The sequence below is a fragment of the Porcisia hertigi genome, chromosome 19 (genome assembly GCF_017918235.1).
Source record: "Porcisia hertigi strain C119 chromosome 19, whole genome shotgun sequence".
NCBI lineage: Eukaryota > Euglenozoa > Kinetoplastea > Trypanosomatida > Trypanosomatidae > Porcisia > Porcisia hertigi.
This window is the reverse complement of record NC_090578.1, coordinates 545,019-565,895: the sequence shown is the minus strand read 5'-3', so window position 1 is coordinate 565,895 and position 20,877 is coordinate 545,019. Positions and strand designations below refer to the sequence as shown.

The 20,877-nt window shown below is 53.8% G+C and overlaps 6 protein-coding genes across 6 annotated transcripts; all 6 read right to left on the bottom strand.

Moving 5' to 3' along the window:
• Positions 1 to 282: 282 nt before the first annotated feature.
• JKF63_05849 (uncharacterized protein) lies at positions 283 to 1,374 on the bottom strand (the record flags this gene model as incomplete). Its single annotated transcript, XM_067901803.1, has 1 exon — positions 283 to 1,374. One exon carries the CDS (start codon positions 1,372 to 1,374, stop codon positions 283 to 285), a length of 1,092 nt encoding a protein of 363 aa, XP_067757829.1.
• A 281-nt stretch (positions 1,375 to 1,655) lies between these two features.
• Positions 1,656 to 2,750, bottom strand: JKF63_05848 (uncharacterized protein; the record flags this gene model as incomplete). Its single annotated transcript, XM_067901802.1, has 1 exon — positions 1,656 to 2,750. The coding sequence occupies one exon, from the start codon at positions 2,748 to 2,750 to the stop codon at positions 1,656 to 1,658; it is 1,095 nt and encodes a 364-aa protein (XP_067757828.1).
• An 8,438-nt stretch (positions 2,751 to 11,188) lies between these two features.
• Positions 11,189 to 12,628, bottom strand: JKF63_05847 (uncharacterized protein; the record flags this gene model as incomplete). Its single annotated transcript, XM_067901801.1, has 1 exon — positions 11,189 to 12,628. One exon carries the CDS (start codon positions 12,626 to 12,628, stop codon positions 11,189 to 11,191), a length of 1,440 nt encoding a protein of 479 aa, XP_067757827.1.
• Positions 12,629 to 13,630: 1,002 nt separating this feature from the next.
• JKF63_05846 (uncharacterized protein) lies at positions 13,631 to 16,402 on the bottom strand (the record flags this gene model as incomplete). The annotated part of the gene is made up of 1 exon (XM_067901800.1): positions 13,631 to 16,402. One exon carries the CDS (start codon positions 16,400 to 16,402, stop codon positions 13,631 to 13,633), a length of 2,772 nt encoding a protein of 923 aa, XP_067757826.1.
• Positions 16,403 to 17,707: 1,305 nt separating this feature from the next.
• On the bottom strand, positions 17,708 to 18,394 carry JKF63_05845 (uncharacterized protein; the record flags this gene model as incomplete). The annotated part of the gene is made up of 1 exon (XM_067901799.1): positions 17,708 to 18,394. The coding sequence occupies one exon, from the start codon at positions 18,392 to 18,394 to the stop codon at positions 17,708 to 17,710; it is 687 nt and encodes a 228-aa protein (XP_067757825.1).
• A 616-nt stretch (positions 18,395 to 19,010) lies between these two features.
• Positions 19,011 to 19,844, bottom strand: JKF63_05844 (uncharacterized protein; the record flags this gene model as incomplete). The annotated part of the gene is made up of 1 exon (XM_067901798.1): positions 19,011 to 19,844. One exon carries the CDS (start codon positions 19,842 to 19,844, stop codon positions 19,011 to 19,013), a length of 834 nt encoding a protein of 277 aa, XP_067757824.1.
• Between the last annotated feature and the right edge of the window lie 1,033 nt (positions 19,845 to 20,877).

Here is a 20,877-nt window from a genome sequence, read left to right as displayed (position 1 = left end):
TCAATTGACCGATGATATATGAGAAAAAAAAGAAGTAAAGGTTGGACAGTGACGCGCATAGAGTTGCTTCATTCTTGATTGAATTTTAGTTATGCAAAAACCAGGGACCTTTGATGCCTAGAAATTACAATGGATTTAACTCGCGCTCAATAAGCGCGACACACTGCCATGCTTGGCGACAGCCATTATCCACCGCCACCAGACAATTTCAAAATGGGTGATTTCGTTAGACGAGGGTTGGGTAATGCAGCCAAAGATAACGATATAAAATACAAAACATGCTTATTTGTTACACTTTGAATGAGCGTCGACAACGCGCCACAAGTCCTCACGGAGTTGCTCTTTGGATTCGATATAACTATGATTCCACACAAACGGATTAGGGGCGTCGGCTTCTTCCACAGCGTCTCTGTACTTCGCAAAATATGGATGTTCCATCACCTGCCTCGCAGTTAATCGCCTCGCAGGATGGAAAACTAGCAGCTTTGAGAGGAGATCAGTGGCCTCTTTGGTAGCCATAGGGAAAAGATCACTGAAAGGCAGAGCCGGCCGATGCGGCTGAGAGAGAATAAATGACTTTGCCTCTGAGCTCAGAAACTCCATGTCATCGATAGACGGAGACCCTAATAAGTTGACAATCATTACCAGCTGTCCAATATAATCGGTTCCCGGAAGCAAGGTGCGCCCTACCATCAGCTCGGCAAAAATCAGACCAAGGCTCCAGACATCTACCGCGCTAGTGTACTGGTTGGATCCCATCCCAAGCACCTCAGGGGGTCTATACCATCGAGTCACAACATACTGTGTGAGATCCGACGAGCTCATCACTTGATCATCACGAGCAAGTCCAAAATCGCAGATTGCCAGCGCACAATCCGCATTTACAAGCAAATTACTCGGCTTTAGATCACGATGCATCACCTTTGCAGAGTGGAGGTAATGCAATCCACGGAACGCTTGAATCATGAAATACTGCAGATGCTCATCAGTAAGCTTCTGCCTACTTCGTATAATTCGATTCAAGTCAGTGTCATAAAGATCCATTACCAAATATATGTCCTCAAACGTTTCTTTTGACTGTGGTCTCATGAAATGGTGCAGTCGAATCAAATTATTGTGTTTTAGCGATGTCATGATCTCCATCTCCCGTAAAATCCGCTTCCCCTCACGGAGATCACCAAAAACACGTGACAACCGTTTGATCGCTACTCGCTCACCAGATCCGTTCGCAACTGCAGAGCAGACAGTTCCATACGCACCAAACCCGACGACCTTCACCAGATCATATTGCCTATCCACTTCAAACCGCTGCCCGCGTACACTATATATTTTTTTCCCGCTGGGCAGTTCAGCCAAAGGAACTAGCTGCGACATATTTTGCTATGCTTCCTCTCGCCGCGTTCTGGCCAGTGCAGCCTCGTTACTATCAGCATTCGTAGCAGTAAAAGAAAAATAATAATAATGTAAAGGGAATAGTTCTGATGCATCTTGTACATAGCCTCTTGAGTAAGTGCCTTCGCTTCGACAAGTGTGTGCAGTCTTCGCTCAGTTGTAAAATAGACCGCTTTACATCTCGCAAGAGATGCCCTATGTTTTCAAAGAAGGCAGCGCATTAGCTACTATACGGAAGCTGAGTTTAAAGTACAATTTTTTTTTCATGAAAAATCTATCATACATGTCACGACCAAATTCCGAGTGGCCTTTACAAGCTTAGCCCGAACGTCATCTGCCACAATAGGGACGGGGAGATGAATTACACTTCCATTAATCTCCAGTGTGTCCGTTGTTGCAGAGAGATCGATATCACGAAGAGATACTACGCCGTCAGGCAGTGGAAATCTAACAATCATCTTCTCCGCGGTGCGCTCCATTGAGAAGTTGCTCCAGTCAGCCCCGTCTGATTTTTGAGACGCGGCGGTAGGTGTAACAGGCTTGTTGAAAGGATTCACTTTCTGCATCGTATTGTCTGACTTCAGTGTTTCGGGAGGAAAACCAGTGAACTGGCCCATATTTCGGGTGTCAATAATTTGACACCTTTCCCGCAGCGATTGCGGAATGTGTGCCAAGGAATCTGGAGCTTTCGCAGAACATTCACCACTCCCATCCGGGCCGTAGAGACGTGCATTTCCATCCACTAAAAAACCTTTTTTGATGACTGGAGTTGATACCACCTCACGAATCAGTGGTTGTGGCGAGGCAGTCGCTTCTGCCTTCATTACATTAAGCGCGTCGGGGATGACTTGTTCCTCTTGGCAGTGAGCCTCAGAACCACTTGACTTCCTCTGGAAAAGCTCAGCCGCATGCTTCATGACCTCAGCCATCGATTTCGGAGTCTCGATGGTGTCGGCAAAGTAAAGGGGGTTGCCAACCATGTGACAAGTCCTTGGTCGGAGTTGTACACCATACTCACTTTGGATCCAATCAATCGAGAGCGCCACTAGTTTTTCTGTCAGGTGTTGAAAAAGATGGTGCCCGGGAGAGCATCTCTTTATCAATATTGTATGCACAACAACATCCACACAGTATGCGTAATCGCCGCGTTTTGTTTTTTTGGGCTCGCTGAGAGAGATGGGAATAATAAGGTTATCAACACCGTGGTGCTCTATGTACTCGGCATCCACTGAATTCATACTTCGGGCAAGTGGAAGCCCCACCGAGTCGTGACCGCAAACATTAATCACATAAGTTGACTCATCCGCCACTTTAGCCGCGAATGCAAAGCCAACCAAAAGGCCAGATGCCGTCAGCATATCAATCTGAGAGTTTTGGGAGAAAAAAGAGGAGAAACTGTGAGAAGAACAACGGGGCACAGAAGTGGGTATAGTACCTATGTGATTGCAATTTCTTTTTGCTTTTTACGGCGCTTCTCACTGGATGAGTGCAGCGCCATACTTTACCCAAAGCGCTTACAGAGCCATCGCATGGTGAAAAACAGGCCTAGACAGATGCTAGAGCAATACAATTTCAGAAATGTTAGCACGGCGCCTCCGTTGCAGCGCCACTCAGTGCTTTCACCGCCGACATCAGAAGCGATGAATAGTATTGGCTTCCCTGTGTCGTAGATACTCATTCCAGATGCCGCGAATACGCGTACCTCATTTCCAGTGGATAGGCACCCCAGAATTAAAGAGGCTCACCCTCCATTGGGCACTTTGAGCGTCCCTGAATGAGGAATAGCTAGAATATTGGAGAAGAGAACGAGAACGTAATGTCTTTGTCAATGAACGCGAGTGCGATGGAAAAGAAGCAACAGAACTGCGGAACGCTTGACGCTTTGCTGTCCCTTGTCTCGAAGTGCATCCCCCAGAGTTGAAAAAAAACGGTGAGTTTGTCGCTGCTTCACGACTCCGCGCTCCTAGCGCTCCTTTCCATTGTGAGGAGAGTTGCTTCCCGTGTCCACCAGCGTCCACAGAACGATACCCTGATGTGTATGGGGGGGGGGGATATCACATAGTCACAGTGTGCCCCCACCCCACCCCGTTTTCAGAAGTTATTGTTACTATCCAAAAAGTGAAAACAACGCCGTACGCCTATGAAGAGAACAACCCTCGTGAGACGTGGGGGGGGGGGTAGCGAGACGGCGCCCCCCCCCCCCGCGACGAGTTTAACAGGGTAGTATTGATGCATACAACTCCCTTATTACCTGCCCTTTTTTTCTAAACTGAGACGAGAGATGCCACACAGACACCTCGAGTCTTGCTGGAGGGGCTCGGCCCCTAAGCGATATACGATGGAGGCCTTCTCCGTCGGCCACTGCAGAGGCATCGCTTGACTCGCATTTTGATGTTTTTGACCCCTTCTGGCATCGGGGAAGGGGGGCGTGCGCACCGGGGGCCACTTAGCACCCCCACCCCTACCCACACACACACGCACAAACACCGCGGGCAGCAGGAAAAGGTGAATGCTAGAGGAGGGAGCTGGAGGTGCTCATCGCCCAAAATGTCTGCAGTAGAAACCTGGACGGCGTTGGTTCACAGCGACCCTAGACGATAAGTTTCCCCCAGCGGTATCCGTGGGGTCGGCAAAGCGCAAACGGGAACGGGAACGAAGACCAACCACGCACTCTTGCTATAACATTGCTTCTCCTTTCGCTGGCGCTTTCCGCAAAAACAAGTTTAGAAAGGTAATTCAGCAACAGTAACTGCGGCATGGAAAAGACCTCAAATTGGTGAGAAAAAGCACTGCAACCGTCCAATGCATGGATTGCCATAAACCAACACCACAAAAACAACCATGTTTCAACAAAGGGGAAACCCCACCCCCAGGGAGCAACCAACGAAGCCGCGATGGAAGCGGCAGAAGGAAGCCGCCCATGCCCCGCCCAGAACCAACACCGCCCGGCCCATTGGCCTTCGCCAATCCCCCCCCCGCAAAGAAGCGTTGTTAGGCAATGGGGGGCGTAACCGCGGAGGGGCGAGCATCGCATCTGCTTTTGTAGCGATCGTTTTTCTGACCCGTCTTCGAAGAAACCGTTCGCGGGGGAAGCCCACGGCTCGCCATAGGGAAGCCAAGCTGTCGAAAACCTGCAGCGGTGAACGCCCCGGATTGGGTTGGCGCATCTGGGGAATGAAAGATTGCGCTAACCGCCTCCGTTATTGCAACCTTCCTAAAGTACAGGCCGCCGCCTTGAGCGGTACGCCCTCGACGGGGAACACGGCGCGGAGCAACCCCCGCCGAAACCTAAGGATTCCAGAAGCACCTCCATACAGTGAAACCGTTTGGGGCACTTTCCCGGTTCCGCAAAAACAAGTAGCACCCACGCACGCTGACAAACCCTCATTAGTGGGTCGGGCTTGTGCGTGATCACTGTGCCATTGCGCTTTTTCCTCGAGAATGGGGCGAAGAAACCATGCGGCAATGGTGAACCTCCAACCCCGACGCGTGCTTTGACAGGGCGCCCCGCCCTATTGGGCGCCCTCCTCCCCCCAGCCCGGCCGCAAGCTCAACCCCTTCCTTCGCCCCCTGCGGCAGTGAAATAATCAGCCACATGCTCGTGTGCACTGCCTGCTCTGAACACCGTGAGCGAAGCACGGTCGCGGGCTAGCATGCTCAGCCGTAAGTGTTTCCAGCATTTTACTCATTCGAAACGGCTAGCTTCCATCATAGGGGCCGCATTAGCTACCAATCCCAGCGCCCTCAACGCGAGGTGAGGAAATTACTGGAAATCTTCCGATTGGCGGACGATATAATGCCTGAAAAAGCACACAGCACCATCTTCCAACGAACACGCCTTTCCACTTTCATGAAGAGCGGGGACAACATTCTCTTTTTCCATAAAAGACACCAAAAAAAATGAGATGCTTAAGAAATACAAAGCGGGAGTGAACCTTTGAGAAGTCCAGCATGGCTCCGGGGAGGGCCGATGCCACCCAAACCGTGTATATCGACCATCACTTACATTGTTCTCAGAGTGGATAGGTGACTTCGAATACCCCCGAGCCCCGCATGATAACGAATAAGAGCGCAACAAAGGGCGTTTAAACCCCAGAGCGCCCTGGTGGGTTACAGCGAAATACCGGAATCGATTTCACGAAAACCGATGGAATTTATTCAAACCCAAGCCAAAAACACTGAACCCAATCCCCTAAACAAAAACAGCTGGATACATGCCCAATGGGCACCACCACATTCAGCACAAGATAAAGCTTTCCGGCGGTGTATAGTCGTTGAAAACGATTCCTTTATTGAGATAGGGGCGATCCCGATAGTTACGGGGCTAGGTGTGTCTCACAGGGCTGGCGCGCATATGGACTGGACCCCCGCAGCCCACCCCGCTCACCCATCAGGCCGCACCAGCTACACCGTCGACCGCGCACATGTGGATTACGCCCGCCGGGGCTGGCTGCGCCCCTTTTCTCTCAGCTGAAAGAGCCAGGCGCAGCGACGTGAAACCGACGGGCCCGCGGTGGGGACGCCTTTCCTTAGCCCCCGCGCATCCAAAGACCCATTGAATTCCGGCCGCCTATCCTGTTCTAACGGAGGGGAGCCAGGCGCCGTTCGGGCCCGGCAAAGGCCGCATGTGGCCAAAACGCGGCCGCGGAACCCCCACCCTCACCGCATCATGGAATCGCAAGTTCGGAGAACAAACCACGAATGCTCGGTCATTGGAAATTGGGTTTGCCGGGGAGCAATGCGCCGGGCAAAAGTACTCGAGACAATGCGCCGCCGGACTTGTAGTAATGGGGTCCGTGCGTGCATCCGGAAATGGTAAAAAACGCAAGTGGAGTCCCTGATGTTTAGCGCGCGATGGTGCCACAACGCAAAAGGTATTGAGAGCCTCTGGGGAATGCAAGGGTGCAGTCTGCAACCAGTGGCGAAAGGAACCAGGCACTAGCAGTTTGATTATCCAGAAGGCGAAGTGACACGGGTAACAGAAGAACAGCAGAGGGGAGTATCTCATTGAATGTGCTGCAGCCGCGGGGTGGAAGTACATGGGAATAGTGGGACGTAGCTTTTTGACCGACACATTTCAAGTGACCTGACGCATTCGGGCCGGCTGGCGTGAGCAGCACTTTGGCCTTTCCGAATGGCACACCTGCGCCGCCAACTGTTGCGACGGAGCAAAAAAACATTTTTGGCGTGGTGTGAACTGGGCTGTTGGTTCACCCGGGTGCTTTTTGGCGGGGGTGCGGCCTGGGGCGGTCTGGGGGGCGAGGGGGGAGTTGCGCTTCGCGGCAGGCTTGATGGCCCTGGTTGGGTCTTTCGACTTCTTCGGGATATCCGCGCGCGGGGGCGGGGAAGAGGAAATAATTCAAGCAACACGACTACGAAAATCTGACTTCGAATACGCATGCGGGGTGGTTTGTGTTCTGGGATGGCCGCTTTTTGTTATCAGCGGTCCGCCCGCTGCCTTCCCGGGGTCGTCCGTTTGTGTGTGATGCTTCTGGCGCCTCGGGTGCTTTAGCCGCCACGATCAAGACCCGGAAAGTGTCAATTTCCCCTCATATGGATAGCATGCGCATTTTTGTGAGAGAAAAGAGGGGTCTTTCTATCGTGACGCTTCGTTTCCTTTGTGCGCTTTTTTTTTTTTAAGGTCACTGGCGAAATTTGGCGCTGGTAGTGGGGGCAGAAAAAAAAAACTGCTCCCCAGCATTAAAAAAGGTAGGCAGCGCGCCCCCAAGAATTATTTTAACCGCCAGGCGCAGCAAAACCATTCCAAAACAATTAAAACTGCGAGGCCACATTCTCCAATGGAACAACTCAGCTGTACTATATATGAATTTTTATTTTTGGATCTCTGGGCAGGCGACTTTGCCGTCAGACATCTTATCGTGGCTCAGCGTCTCCTCCCCGAAGGTGCCGAAAAGGGCTGCAGGCTTCCCGGTGGGTAAAAATGGAAGGGGATCCCAGGCGACCGTTTCGCGTTCCCAGCGCCCGCGTCACGGGGATGAATGTGGCGAAAAATGTCATCACGAATCCTTCAGTCAAATGCTGCCAAAAAACTGCTCAGCGGGGTGGCTGGGGATGGAAGTGGCCTGTTCGCCTCGTGGTGTTGGAAGGCCTGCGGCGTGCGGAACAGGTGTCCAGGAAATAGTTGAAAAGAGTATGTTTGTGACGTGAACGGGAAAAACTGACCCCACCAAGTGGCGGTGCTGCTTGGAACGCATGACGGCTCGGAAAGTATCTGCTTTTTTAAAAATCACCAAACGCCGATCTTCGGGTTCGATAACATTACTCACGCTGAATTCAAGCCGGCATCCATTTGGGTAGGTGATGTTCAGCGCTGTACGGAATCACGTGGGTATTATGCGTGCAAACGCGAGTGAAAATTTATATCTTGTTTTGGGGGAAAAACGGTTATTTTCACGAGTGCAAGTGCAACGCAGCGCGTATTGATACAAGCAAGGAGAGGGATCGCGATGAGAAAAAGTCTTTCTGGCGTCGGAGCGCACGATAGGGGACGATAAACGATCGAAAAGAAGTGAACGCTGGTGTTCCCAGTTTGGTTGGCAAGTGGCGCTTTTCACTTTAATGGGAGCATGGGGGTTGGAATATCCGTTGGGCAAAAAAATTCCTCGCTGATGTTTTGGCTGGGGTTGGTGTGTGTATCGTCGAGTTGTTTCCCAAGACAGAGGGGGGCTTGATTTAAAATACCACCCCGCAGCCTCGGCAGAATGTTGGTGGGGGGTCTTGTTTTTCCACTCCCTGCTTCCTTGCTCGGTGGGGGGGAGGGGGGCGCGTGCTGGGCTGGATCGCTGTGGGGCTGCCGTTTCTTGCTACAGGCGTCGGGGGTATGGGTCCCTGGCGGAATCTCGTCTTTTGAAATGGGGCTTCCCCTATTCCCCCTCTTGTCTGTAATGTGGCGGGTTTATGTGTCCCGGTCCGTGGGATGGAAATGCAGGTCTGCCGCTGCATTTGCCACTCGTTGGAATTTTCAGAGGCTTTGGTTCGGCTCAGAATCCGATTCCGTGTTGTTTCGTCAGGCCGGATCGGTGCAAAAAGAAGAGACATACTTATGCCCCCCCCCAAAAAAAGTAGTGTTGCGCCGCGGTGGTGTGTTCTACTGTTGCGGTTGGCATGTGGGGGTTTCGGCGTTGCTAGGGCGGGGGGGCTTTTTTGTTAGCGCCAGAGCGGAAATATTTTGTTTTCTGCGCCCAAGGCTTTTCCTCAATACCGTGGTGGCGGGAAATTCTTGGGGGTTTGAGCTTTTGTCCAGCCCGCGGGAAACTTATCTGGTGGGGATTGGTGTGGGACTGGCGTTCCGTGGGGGCTTGCTCTTGGATTTTGTGGCCGTGGCTTCTTCCGGCTGTGTGGCCTGGCTGTGGTGTTTTTCCCCCTTTTTCGGGGGGGGGGGGGGGCCAGCGAGGCGCAGCGCCCCCCCCCCCCCGGGATTCCGGGGTGGCGCAGGTGTCAAGCGGGCGTTTGTGTGCCGTTGCTAAGGATGCGCGCAGGGTTTGCGTGGTGGTGGTGCGGTGGCCGCGTTCGAGGCGCGGCCGCCTTGTTTCGGGGGGGGGGGGCCCGCTCCGCCGGCGGGGGTGGGGCCGGCCCGGGCTGCGTCCCCGGGGAGGGGGGGCCGGCGCCCCCCACATCCCGCCTCGCTCAGGGCCACGCGAGGGGTTGGCGCCCCCTGGCACCCCTGGGCCGACGCCAGGGAACCCCGCCCCCTCGGGCCGCCAGCAGGGAGAGCAGATGCCCGGAAGGATGTTTGCCCTGCCGCGGTCATTTGGAACATACCCTCCCAGCGTGCAGCGTGTCTCGCGCAAAGCAATATGCGGGCTAAGCACCCGCGCGCACGCCACTGGAAAAGGCAAACGCACCCATCTGAGCGCAACCTCTGCGTGGCAGTCTTGCGGATCGCCACGCGGCGCATACCACGGGGCTGAAACACGGCCGGGTCGCGTGGCTTATCATTTCGGGGGGGGGGGCGGATGTCTCCATCATCTCGGGTTGAAGCGATGCGAGGCCATTCCGGGTCCCAACCGCCCGCGTAAGTGGCGACGCATCGCTCTGGATCCGCTACGCCAGAGGCGTTTAACTCTTCCATCGCCCGAAGGCGATATGACATTGCCCAGGGGATTGGGGGGCTTCGCTTGGGTTCTTTACCGGCGAGCAGTGGCGGATTCGCCGCACCCCAGGTTGATGTGATCACCGTCGTCAGAGACCCCCCTCAACGACACTCGAGGTTGTTAAAAATTAAAGGGCTTCCGTGAAAGCGATTCTGTGGGTGTGAAGGGGCAGGAGCAGGAGCTCGAAGCGCGAATGGGGTCGGGAGTAGTGACGTGGAGACGCCTGGGTGTCTGCAGGGGTGAAGCACGCTTGAGTTTAGCTTCTCATATGGTCATTTCTTTTCCATGGCATTCACACTAAAGACGCAAAATCTTCTGTACAACTGTGATGTCGTTGGGATGGGGCCGACGTACCGAGTTTTTGGGAGTTGGGAGAAAGAATTGAGAGAATAGGGAAGAGGAACCTAGGGGTAGAGAGACGGCCTAAGCGGAGGTGAGCGACCTATACAGCGACAGAAAGCCAGATGAGATTTGACTAGGGTGGGAACACCGCCCCTACGTGGCCAGAGCGACCGGGGGCTGGAGAACGGTGCGTGGAGGAGCTTCAGCGAGACCACCAGTGCGTCGGCGTATTTGTCTCAACCAATCAGACCTATTGGGGGGATGTGCGACACGGTCGCACACACACACACCGAGGCGTTACATTGGCAGGACCCGAATGCGTTTGCTACAAGAGCCTGGATGCGCGTACGTATGCGGTGTTTGTGTACTGACGAGAGTGCGGAGCCACCTGTCCATCCAGCCTGCCATCTAGCCCGGGGTGTGTGTGTGTTTGTGGGTGTCTAGATGGGTGGCGGGACCTACTCTGAAGGCAGGGGCAGTGGAAATAGCAAGGGGGAGGGAGGCACCAAACCGTCCACTGTGACGGACCCCCTCCCCACCCCCCCTTCACAGGAAGATGTGGCAGTGCCAAGCACGGCTGCCCGGTAGGAGGAGGATCCTGCTGTCATTAGGCACAGAAACGAGGGCACCATCGCTTCCCCGGCTTCGTTGCATCGTAATATCTCGAGGAGAGTGCACCAGGACAAATAAATAAATAAACAGAAAATATACCACCACAAAGGAATGCTCGGCATTTTCCCGCTGTTGCCGCATGGGGCGAACACACACACACACTCTCTCTCGAAGGCTTCCTGTATGAGGGGGGAGGCAGGGGGCCAAACCATAACAGAGCCAACGAGGGTGAGGGGGTCGTCTCGTTACCACTCAGAGTCGAGCGCACCCCCCATGAGCATTAGATATACATAAGAGCTGGAGCTTCATGGAGCATCGAGTGAATCCTGAACCAATAATGAAAACATAAAAGTAACAACAAAAGGTGCGGTGAAAACGAGGAAAAAGTAGAAAAAGGAGGCACAAGCAGGCAGTTAGACGGAAGCAGATGTGTGTGTGTGTGTCTGTGTTTGTGTGGTCGATGCAGAACATATCCACTGTACAGTAGTTGTGGCTTAGTTCGTGTTGTGCGAGTTCACATACTGCAAACCGTAATGGAGCGTGGCAAAGTCTCACAGGCTTCTCGCGAAGAGCCGTGTTTCAGAAAGAAGCATCCCATGCGTTCATACTAGAGTGGTGTCCTCTTGGTTTCCCGGGGTGGGGTGGGGTGGGGTTGGAGGAACCAAAAGAGGGCTTTGGGGAGGGAGAACGTCTCCACAGATGAGGTGAATGATGGGCAGTGGATCTTCCTAGGGCTGGGTAGCGTCCAGAGTGCGCCTGCGGGGAGCAGGGGGGTGGCGAAGGATGTGGGGCTTCACGAGGTCACCGACGGGCTGGCGGATGCTTACACCAGAGACAGACTGTGTGCAGACGTTCTGGAAGTAGCCCAGGTAGCTCGCCATACAGGTGTTCAACGGCATGGTGGTCTTGGTGCCTTCCCCGGTGCAATCCTTCGAGCTGAAGAGCACCTCATCAACGGTATTCTTTTGGCAATTCACGATGAAAGAGCCGCCGTTCTTGTGCGGCAGGCACACACCGGTCGAGTGGGTTGTGTTTGTGCACCAAAACGAGCACCCGCTTGTGAGGCAGTTCATCTGCACTAGCGTCGCATTGGCTGGCTGCGGTCCCGGGGTCGACGTCGGTGCGTGCGTGGTGGTGGTGCCGGAAAGCGTGGCTGACATGGCGTATTCCTTCATCATGCACTGGTTACTACCCTTGGCAAGACGGATGAATCCGTTCTCACCCCACGAGGGGCCCCACGAGTTTTTCACAATCCAGTACGGCTGGGGTGCGTCGTCGTTGTAGCCGACAAGCAGAACACCGTGGTTTAGCTGTTGCGAAACACAGTTGGAGACCACACCGCCAAAGTACAGTTGCCAGGTGGATGCGTCAACAGCAATGGAGACAGGGCCGTGGTCCGATAGCCACGCGGCGATCGCATCCTCGTCCTGCGCGAGATCGAGGTAGCCACCAATGACGGCGGCAGTCTTGCCGGTAGTTTGGCATTCTGTAGTGCTTCCGGTGCCAGAGGTGTAGGGGTAGCTGCTCTCCGAGTCCACTTCGCCGCTGTGATTGGTGATGATCCACTCCCAAGCCTGGTTCATCAACCCACCGTTGCACCCTTGATCGACAGTGTCGCACGACACGAGCATCTGTTCTGACATCGATACCAGCGAGTGGCCGCTGGCGGCCCACACGCCTTCGATGTTACCAATGGCGGAGAAGGCCCAGCACGAGCCGCAGTTTCCCTGGTCCTTCACTGGCGTCACCGCACCAAGCTTGCGCCAGTCCACGGCCGACGGACCACCGCGTACATCCTTGTAGACATACGCGCGCTCTTGGTGTGCCGTGAGGTAGTGGGTGTGGTATGCAGGGTTCAGGTACTGCTTGGCGAAGTCCTCCGGGGTGAGGTCTGCAAACTTATTGGACACATCGTAGTGCGCGTGCGGGTTTTGCGCGTTGAGGAAAATGGCGGTTTGCATGTTCATCTTGAAGGCGTTGAAGCTGTGGCTTTCGACAGCGTCTTCGCCAAATGATTTGCCGTGCCGCTTCTTGAAGCGTCCGTAGTGCGCCGAGGCGACGTCATTGTCGACGCCGAAGTGTGTCTGGGCGATGACAGCGGGACAGTAGCACGCCACAAATAGAGTGGTCACCAACATCAAAAACAAAAAGGAATTGAGGCGCGCCATCGTTGTCGATATGTTTTTCCTCATAGGTCTGCAGGGGCAATAGGTGACGGGACGCTGATATGCGGACGCGTGAGCGGGAGGGGGAGGTGACGGGGATCTGAGATTGAACAGAAGCAGGAGAAATATACAATCAAGAGTGTGGGCTGTTCGAGTGATTGTAAATGCAGTAGCCGCTGCCGCGTCGTTTGACAGGAAGTAGAGTGGAATAATATACGAGGACTGAAAAGGACAAGAGGTCCCCCCAAAAAAAAAACAGCAAGAAAAGAAGAACGTAAAAAAGGGGGTGGTCGGGGCAGCCAAAGATGGGTTTGTGCTGGAGAAGACTGACACTGTGGGAAGGGTAGATCGGTAGATCTTGTCAATGTGTGCAGACCGTATCCGTATCCGTGTGTGTGTGTGTGTGTGTATCCACCAAGGACAAGTCGATTTGGCACAACGGAGGAGGAGTGATGATGAGAAACGAGGATATGGAGAGAGGAGTCGGACAGAACAGAAATCGAGCTCACATAAAACTGTCGATTTGGCACCGCTGGAGGCTGTGAGGGCCACTACATGTGCCCTTGGATAAGACAACGCACGACTCCTCGTGCACCTTTGCTAGCTCGTGCTTGATTCATTGTCCATGACACACCATGAGCGCGTTTCATAGAACAGACTGCAAAAAGGTACGTAGATGTGTGTGTGCGTGTGTGTGGTGTAGGAAAAGAAAGACGGTGTCGAAGAAGTTATTCGTCACCAGAGACAATTTAGAACAGGAGCTTCCCTCCCCCCCCCCTCCCTGGCCTTCTTGAACTCTCAGGAGGGGTGGGGGTGGGTGGGTGGGGAGAATTGATGAGGAGTTGACCTGCCCCCTGTTGCAGTGGGGGGTTATTATGGGTTCCCCAGTCGATAAAACTTTCTGTTCTCCCGCTTACGGATATCGCCGTGGTCTCTTGAGAACCTCAGGGCCAGGATGAGTGGAGTGGGTGGTTCTATTTCGATAGATCTGGGGGCATATGTGGTTTAGCCTCCACATTGTCCGTCGTCACTATCTTCCGCAAGGCTAAGAAGAAGCCGTGTCGGGCCGAGTCGGATTCGCTGGCTGCCCTTGTACGGATGTGACCGTGAGCAAATATACGTCTCCGACGATAGACACAAAAACTCAAGCACCTCCTTGTAGGCTTGAGAAGAAAAGATGGCGCTGGAGTAGAGCCGCTCCTCGAGGTGGTGGAACAGCTTCTCACGGTCCCGCAGAAACTCCTTCTCTACCCCCCACTCCGCTGGTGCGTCGCTGTCATGAAGCTCTTCCAGAGCCCTGACCACATCCTTGACGCAGCGTGCAAACGTTTCGCGAGCTTCATGCGTCTCAAACAGTCGGTGTCGCTTAAGAGTATAGAAGCAATGGGGGATCAACGTGCCGAACGCGGTGTTATGGAGTGGCACGCCGGCCGTGGCAGCTGGGGCGCCGACGCGCTGTCCCATTGCATGAGGCTTCAACTCCTGCACACACTTCTCATACTCATGACGAGCTCCGATGAGTTGCAGAGCTCCTAGCCGCTCTGGGGCATCGCCTTTCGATGGAGTAGGATCTCCCCCCTTGGTCAGTGGTGCTACCAAATGCACACTGCGGTGGTGGTGCACCACTGTTGGGTCCTCCTCCACGTATAGGTCATCGGTGCATACGGCGGCCCACTCCCCGTTTTCTATGGGGTTCTTCGGCGGGATGTAGTCCTCCTTACATCGGTCGTGTTTCTTGTGAAGCGCGGTGTCCTCAAGGACTTGGTGGTGGTCGAACCAGAGGTCGCACAGCCGGTTGCCTAGCTCGTACGCACAGAGAAGATACAATGGATCTTCTTCCCAGTCTGCACGTCCTGTCTTCAACTCTTCCTTCACACCCAGATTCTCTACGATCTCCGCTACGGGCGCCGCGGCGTCCTCGGTGTCGCACAAGAGGTACCTGTATAGGCGGGTGTGCAGCACCTCCTTTGCTCGCTTCTGTGGCGTGTCAAGTAGCGTCCACAGGGGCGATTCCTCCCCCGCTTCGCTTGTGCGTCTGGGTAGGCAGCACCGCTGATAGGCGAGGCGAAACTGGAGGAGCGTCCAGGCCGCCTTCTCTGGTGAGAGGTGTCTGCCTAGATCAAGGTCATGCTCATAGACGTCTTCAATGCAGAGGATGTGGTAGCAGCGGTTTCGGAGCACCAGACTCGACGTGTTGGACGTTTCCCAGCCAAGATCCTTCTTCGTGCGGGGTTCGGTGCCGCTGCCGCTTGACTGCCGTAGCGTCACAACGTGGGTGTTCCAGTCGAACTCCTGCCCATAAAAGTAGAAAAAGCCTCGCACCAGGTTACCGAGGTGCGTCATCCGAGCTGCGTCGGCCTCGACATTGGCCACACGTGACCACAAAGGGATGTACGGCACGGTCGTCTGTTTCTCCGTGTTCGGCAAAGGCGGGATGTCTGCAGGGTTCACAAACTGAGCCTCATCACAATGTAACAGAAAGTAAATCCACAACACAGAGATCGAATACGAGGTCAAGAAGCCGATCCGGGGGTTGTTCACTCCGCATGCCTTGCTCCACATCTTGAGAAACACGTAACCTATGCGGAACACTTCGTTCTGTGCGAGATAGTGTCGCAGCAACCAGCTGTTACGTACACCGTGGTGACGGCACGAGATATCAAAGTCGATGGCGAAGATCTCTGGTGTGTGGCGGCTACTCAGCCAATACTTTCGGACGCCATGTAGGCGTTCACGCCGAGACATGAGACGGATGGCGTCTGTGGAGTCCGGGATGCGCAGTACGAGCGTGCATTCATGGTGAGGGTTTCGGTCCGGCACCTCCTTAGCCTTGTAGGTGGAGATGTACTCCTGCAGTTGGTGCCTGCGGAACTCCTTTTCAACGAGTTTCGTGTTAAAGCGAAAACGAATGGTCGACATCTGTGAAAAGGGGTGCATGAGGGGGGTTTTTCGACAGATCTGCTCACGCCGCAAAATAGGGATGCGCGTGCTCAGGACAGGTTCGAGTTCACGGAAGAGGAAGCCGACGTTTCGCAGCCGCGCCGCGATTTCACAAATAATTTTTTTCTCTTTTCGGGACGGCAGCAAACCCTCAATTATTTTTTCCATGGATACATCCAAGTCCACGTTCTCTGGGTCCACGTGGCATGGCGTGTCGATGGGGCGTACAGGATGTGCATCGGATTTTTCACTGGATGAGCGTTCCTCGACTTTCTCGTCCTTGTCACTTTCCACCACGTCGTCGTCGTCGTCGTCACCGGTGGGTTTGGCAGACTCCTCCACCGGTGTCACCACCCGGTCGCTGGGAGTCAATACGTCGCACCAATCCGAGGACGCGAAAGAAAAATCGCCATCGCTAACACCGTCCCACGAGCCCATTGACACAGCGCTGCCGAACAGGTACACCTGACGATTCTTATAGCCCAGTTTTTCCAGTAGGCAATTGATCTGTGCCTGGGCACGCTGCAAGACACGGAAGGCACTCTCGCCGAGATCGGCTTTGATCGATGTTGCGACTACGAAGGAGCCGATCTCTCTCGCAGTTGCGTCCTCGATATCTCTGATAGGAAGTGGTGGTATCGGCCTTGCCACCATATCGTGAAGGTGCTGCACATGCGGGTGCTCCCTTAAAATGTGCCTAGCCTCGCCTTCAATAATGTTGTTGCACAAAGAGCACTTCTCGTAACCGCCGCCAGAAGCAGGCGGCGTTGTATTCGTTGCTGCAGTGCTGGGGGCGGATTCAGGTAGGTCCACTCCTTCATTTTTCTTCTCAGCCATGATGGCGATCACACAGGTAGATTTTATGTGCGGTGTGTGTGTGTGCCTGAGAGGAGAGGGAGGCCGTAGAGATGTGCGCACAAAACACGTGTAGAAGTATACGTGTTTGTGTGTGTATACATATATATATATATATATATATCTATAATGCGCTGACTTACTATGAGCTACAAACACTTATACCCTTCTTCTGCTTCTGATGCATGCACATATTTATATGTGTATGGGGTGGAGGGGGGGGGGTTAGGGTGATGATGCACGTAATTCAGGGAACAGTTGGAGGAAAGGGGATGTAGTTGTGAACGATCTCGAGGCAAATGGGCGTGGGCAGCTGTAGCCATCTTTAGGACATGGACATATCACCGGTCGGATGACTCGTGTGATGAGAGGCACAATCACATGCCGATGCACAGGAGAGAAAAGTCCACCGCTCCTCCTCCCCCCCCCTCTCTGCAAGTACAACAACGAAACGAGAAACAATATCCAATGAGTTTGATGGTGCTCTCGGGTGTGATGGCGTTGGGAGTCTATTTTGTGTCTTGATGTTTCACTCATTTGTTTTTTGTGACGTCTTTTCGCTTCATTGAAGCATCCTCCCTGCCCCCCCCCATTCGTTCGCTAAATTATAAGAAAATACGCCTTCCACATGGACACAATACATCCACTGCGCAACTCTCCCGTGCAGGGTAGAGAGAGGGAGTCGTGCACAGGGGATGGGGTGGGGGAGGGTGGGACTGTAAAGCGGAGATCCCCCCCCCCCATCACTAAGGCAATGTGACAACGATAAAGACGAAGAAGATTCGCCAAACATCAACAATAGAGGCACGAACAAGAGAGACATTAGATGATGTACACGTTGTTTTCTGAGCTGATCGTAATGGGAAGGGAAGGGTGAGTGTGACTGTGCAATGAGGTATTCGGCGCGATCAGAAAGTGTGCAGAGATCGCATACAACCATACATACACGTACATACTCTGACTCAGAATGCACAGCAAAAGTTTTTTTTTGTTTGTTTGGGGGGGGGGGCTGGGTGATGGTGGTGGGAGAAGTGGGAGTTGAGACGACGAAGAGCCGCGCTTCACGGGGACACTTTTCCAAACTTGTGATGTGCCCACCCCTGCCATGGTCTCTGTTCTCCACACCAAGGGGGTTTGCGTGAAAAGGCATTGCATAGCAGCGATTGTCTCCTCCCTGCCCCGCCTTACTTCATCGCATCCCTCCTCTCCCTAACCCTTACATCCCCTCCCTGCATATATATATATATATACACGTGTGTGTGTGTGTGTGTGTATTCCTTCTACTTTTTAGATTTTCTTCATCTTAGCAACGGCGGCATCGTGGTTGCGCTTTTGCAGCTCTGTGTAGGCGGGCATGTCAATGGCTTTCTGGTACCACTTGCGTGCTTCATCGTAAATCTTTTGCTGTGCATAGACATCACCGATCAACGTCGAGTTGTGGATCGTGTTTCCTGCCTCAGCAGAACGCAGCAAGTAGTCAAGACACTCCTCGTAGGTGGAGCTTGGAGGCTCGCCAAGTATTAGCGATGCCGCCTTGCGCTCCAGCCACCCGACCTGCAGAACTTTGAAGCACCAGTTGCCCATGCAGTGTAGCGAGTTGGCGTCGCTTGGGTTCAGCTCTATCGCCTTCAAGAAGTGGTCACGAATAACGTACGCATTCGCAATCTTTTCCTTGGTGCCCACATTCTGCTCTGATATGAGAATACCGAGCCATTTGTGCGAGGCAAAGTTGTCCGGGTCCTCCTCCACCGACTTCTTACACAACTCCATTCCCTCCTTCAGGTAGGGCACCCGCACATTCGGATCGGTGCTCTCACTCGCCATCTCGTAGTAGGAGCGACCAAGGCGCCAGAGAATCTCGGGGTGGCGGTTGCCGCCTTCGTACGCCCTCATCAGAATCTCGTGGCATCCTTTGATGTCAGGCTTCCCCAGTACCTCCTCCGATTCCTTTGTGATCGCCTTCCAGTCAGACATCGTAAAGCAGTGAGAGAGAGGAATGATGTGTGTGTGTGTGTGTGTGAAAGCGAAGAATGCCTTCACAGTGTTGTTGTTGATAGTGCCTTCGGTGATCGTGTGTGGTGGTGGTGGTGGTGGGTGTGGGTGGGTGAGGGGCAAGGAGTGTGTGTATGTGTGCCTATGTCTACCCTCTCTTCTCTAGATGAGAGTGCACCTCGCTGGGCTGGCCTTGGTGCAATGTGTAGAATTGAGTGAAGTGAATTCGGTCAGTGCTTCGATGGTTTGACCATCGGCGGGGCAGATGTCCCCCTCACCTCCCCCCATCCCCCCCGCAGTTTAGGAAGGGTGAGCAACAGTACGATAGTGAAGTGGGGCACCACTATCCAAGAGATAGACACCCAACAAAGAAACAAAGGGGATGGGGTGGACGGCATCGCGAGCAGCATTATACTACACTCATTTCCTTCTTTCGCTTGATCCTCCAGTCTCCCTACCGTGAAGGCACCGGTGCAGCAGTTAAATGAATGTTCCCCCCCCCAAAAAAAAACAAGAGATTATATGAATTCTCTTCATCGGGCACTACCCCACTGGGGGATACACCTACCTAGAGGTCCACCCTCTACCGCATGCGCCACTAAGCCGTCCTCACCTCGTCCAAATTCTTGGCAATGATGGGCACAAATGCGTTGAAGGCAAAGCGCAGCTCATCCATGCTGCGGGCGCCCATCAACTGCACTTTGCCGGTTACAAAAACACTGCAGCTCACGCTCCACTGGTTGTCTCCGCGCGAGGACTTGCCGACGAGGCGAAGCACGCAGCCGTTGAAGCGCTCTGGTTCGTAGCTGACCTGCAGCTTTGCTACCCCGATCGACATGACAGGATCTAGTTTGTAGGCGGCGAGCTTGTCAAGACGAATCGGGCTGCATACGTTGAAGCGCGCTGCGATGGAGCGAACACGAAACTTGAGAGAGGTAAAATCGAGATTGAGCGCTTTGCGGACGATGCGGGCGGCCAGCTCTGCAGCCTGGCGTGCTTCGCTGACGCTAGCTGCCCCGATAATGCTCAGTGCCCCGGAGTTGTGCATCATCACCACGGCAGTTGGCTCATGCAGCCGCATCGTCGCGGACGGTATTCGGTTGTTCGGCATATACTCCACGTTGCGTGTGGCACAGCTAAGCTCAGCAAGGTCGATGCCAACGGGAATACTGGCCTGGGCTTGCACGGCAACGACAACGGGGAAGGCGTCTGGGCGCACGTTTGGAAGAAATTCTTGTACGTTTGCAATGTGTGGTGGGAGTTCGTCCATGTCAAGGTGCCCGTCTGCTGTGAGAGTGAAATCCGAGATTGTGCCGTTCGGTCCCCCGACAACGCCGCCAAACTGCGCAACGGGGTCGTGGAAGCCATCGATGACAGGCAGCTCCTCCTCTCCTACGTTGTCGGATTCAAAGAAATCGTAGTCGTCGTCCATGTCGCGACGCGGGGGTGGGGGTGGGGTGGGGGAGTATGCGTCAGAATACAGAGTCGCGTAGGCTATGAAGCGTACGTATGAAAGCACGGCGTATGCACAGTAGGGATAGTGTACTTGTCTGCTGCCTACACCCCCTAGACCGAAAAGGCAGAGAGATGACGAAGACTCTCTTCAACTTCAATGATCAGGAGATGGGGACTGCAAGAAATAGAGGGGGAGCGAGCGAGACTGAGATTTGCATAGGGGGGGGGCATACCCAGAGAGAGAGAGAGAGCAACTGGGAGGAGAATGCGGGTGGTGGTGGTGGTCGGTGCGTGCATTGATGCCGAAAAAAAAAGCGAGAGGCGATCTTGGCCACGCTGGTGTGGTGCTTTTCTAGCACACCACGCATAACAACAGTGCACTCGGAGCACTTGTTTTGTGGGCGCATCATCAAGATACCATAATATATATATTATTCTCAACAAGGTCGTTTGGGCTTCACCGCATAACCAGGCCCAAAAACAAACTATAAGACCGCACTTAGGTGGTCAATATTTGGTAGATGGACGCTTCCAGTTGATGGCTACCAGACCCCCCCCTCCACCTCACCGCTGCGTCGAGATGCATCGAGTGTTTGTTGTCATCCAAACCTAAGCACTATAGCTGGCCTCAAGGAAGAGTTATCTGTCACCATCAAGACGACCAACGCTATCACACCCACTGGCAAACGACAGGGAGCGAAAAACAAGAGATCCTCCTCCCCCACAGGCTCACTATATAACCAAATAGGAGGGAGGGAGGGGGGGGGTGACCCTAGGTGATATCATGCAGGCGCTCTGTAAGAAAGAATATGACGTATGTGCCCATGTGTGCATTCTTGGGCCTCACTAGACGCTCTTTAACCCCCTTCCGCTTCCTTTTCGCAGAAAAGAGGAAAAAACAAATCTGAGAGCATATGCATGAGGGTGGGTGATGGTGAAAAACGCAGAAGGGGGCTCAGCAAAGTCGATCGTGAGTGATTTTATGTGGTGGTGATGGTGCGAGATGGGTG